General features: G+C 59.2%; 1 protein-coding gene across 1 annotated transcript in view; it reads left to right on the top strand.

Moving 5' to 3' along the window:
- SIK1 (salt inducible kinase 1) overlaps nucleotides 1-1,453 on the top strand; it is a 7,943-nt gene extending 6,490 nt beyond the window's left edge. Inside the window, exon 9 of the mRNA XM_023523175.1 lies at nucleotides 1-1,453. Coding sequence (XP_023378943.1) covers nucleotides 1-315 — 315 coding nt within the window. The 3' untranslated portion in view covers nucleotides 316-1,453.
- Nucleotides 1,454-1,592: the final 139 nt, after the last annotated feature.

Raw genomic sequence — 1,592 nt, forward strand, 5'->3', positions numbered from 1 at the left:
CCGCTGCTCCTGGCCCCCGGCGACGGCGCCCTCCTCGTGTCGGGACTGCAGACGGAGCTGGGGCTGGGGCCCTGCCCGCTGCTGCCGCCCCGCCTCCTCCAGGCAGGGGTCTCCCCGGTGGCCTCGGCGGCCCAGCTCCTGGACACACACCTGCGCATCAGCGCCGCCTCGGCCCCGCTCCCCGCCGCCACGCCCCTGCAGCCCCACTTTGCCATGCTGCCCCTGGTTTTTGACCCCATGGGGCTGCCGCAGGGGGACTGCGAGATGGAGGACCTGACCTCCGGCCAGCTGGGCACATTCGTCCTGGTGCAGTGAGGGACACGGCCCACCGCCCTCCGCCCACTTGGGCCGCCGACTCCTCGAAGCAATAATCTCAGAGTATGTGAAGACGCTTCCGGACTCAAAGCCAATAACTTCCTAGAAGCGAAACAAGCAATACGTTTGGTGTTTTGGCTTTTTAGTTTATTTTTATTTTCTCCTTGCACTGAGCAACTGCTACCACGAGTAGAGACTGAAAAGTTTCTGAAGAAAAATACTAATTGAGGGTGAGGCGTGGGGTGGGCGGATGGGGAGGGAGGGAGCGAACGGCTGAGACGCGGCCCACGGGGCCGGCTCGGTTCGCGGGGCCAGTGCTGCTGTGTCGCTGGCGTCGTCAGGTCACGGAGGGCGTTGCCTGGGACAAAGCCACGAAGAGCCACGCGCCTGGAAGCGCGTGGGCCGCCTCCAGCCGCGTGCGTGCGTTGAGCGGTAGCCTTTTTTCAGTTAAGTTCTCCATTTCCGGAAACATTTATGCTTCAGATGAAAGCTGTGAACTTTCTGCTTTATGTATCAGTTTTTAAAAAGCTCTAACAGCCAGCCCCGGAGAAGATAATCTACAAATTCTTGAAATTTTCTCCCCTGATGTCAGAGCCCAGAAGGTCGTTTTTCCTTCTCGGAGGTGAGAAGCTTTGCAAACGGCTGCGGTCCGTTTCCAGGCTTCTCGGGGAGAACCGCGACGGGGCGGCTGCTGCGGGGCAGGCTCGGCCCAGACCCAGCGCGGAGCCGGAGGGGTCTCCTGCCGCCTGTCTTATTTCCGCTGCTAAGTTTTTATGCATTTCATTATCAGGGTCCAAAACGAACAGCTGGCTCTGGGGGAATGTGCAATAAGCTGAGGCTGGACTGGGGCGGGCAGGCGGTCAGGGTCACGGCTGGGGTCCCGCCCTCACTGGGTGCAGCCTGGACGGCCCCACCTTCGCCCAGGCCCCCTGTTAGGCTTTCCTTCAAGAAAATGAGAGGTCAGGTCAGTGTTGTTCAGGCTTTGCTCCTTTTTTAAAGCAAATACCGTATATGTATATAAATAGGAGACAAATAGACACTACTTATTTTTTATATTTTTTACTACACCTTTGTGTTCCTGGTTTAAATTCCCCTCTGGTAATGTTAAGAAGCGCCGGCACCAGGTCCGTGTGGAGGGAGGCAAGGTGCGTCCTTACCTGGCAGGTGGACTCCGGTGGGTCGGAGGCCTTGGAGTGACGGGACAGCTGCCTGGCACAGCCCTGCACCCCGGGCGCCGTCTGCTCACGGGGCTCTCACCTGCAGTGCCCCGCAGGAGA

The sequence above is a fragment of the Pteropus vampyrus genome, unplaced genomic scaffold (genome assembly GCF_000151845.1).
Source record: "Pteropus vampyrus isolate Shadow unplaced genomic scaffold, Pvam_2.0 Scaffold380, whole genome shotgun sequence".
Taxonomy (NCBI): Eukaryota; Metazoa; Chordata; class Mammalia; order Chiroptera; family Pteropodidae; genus Pteropus; species Pteropus vampyrus.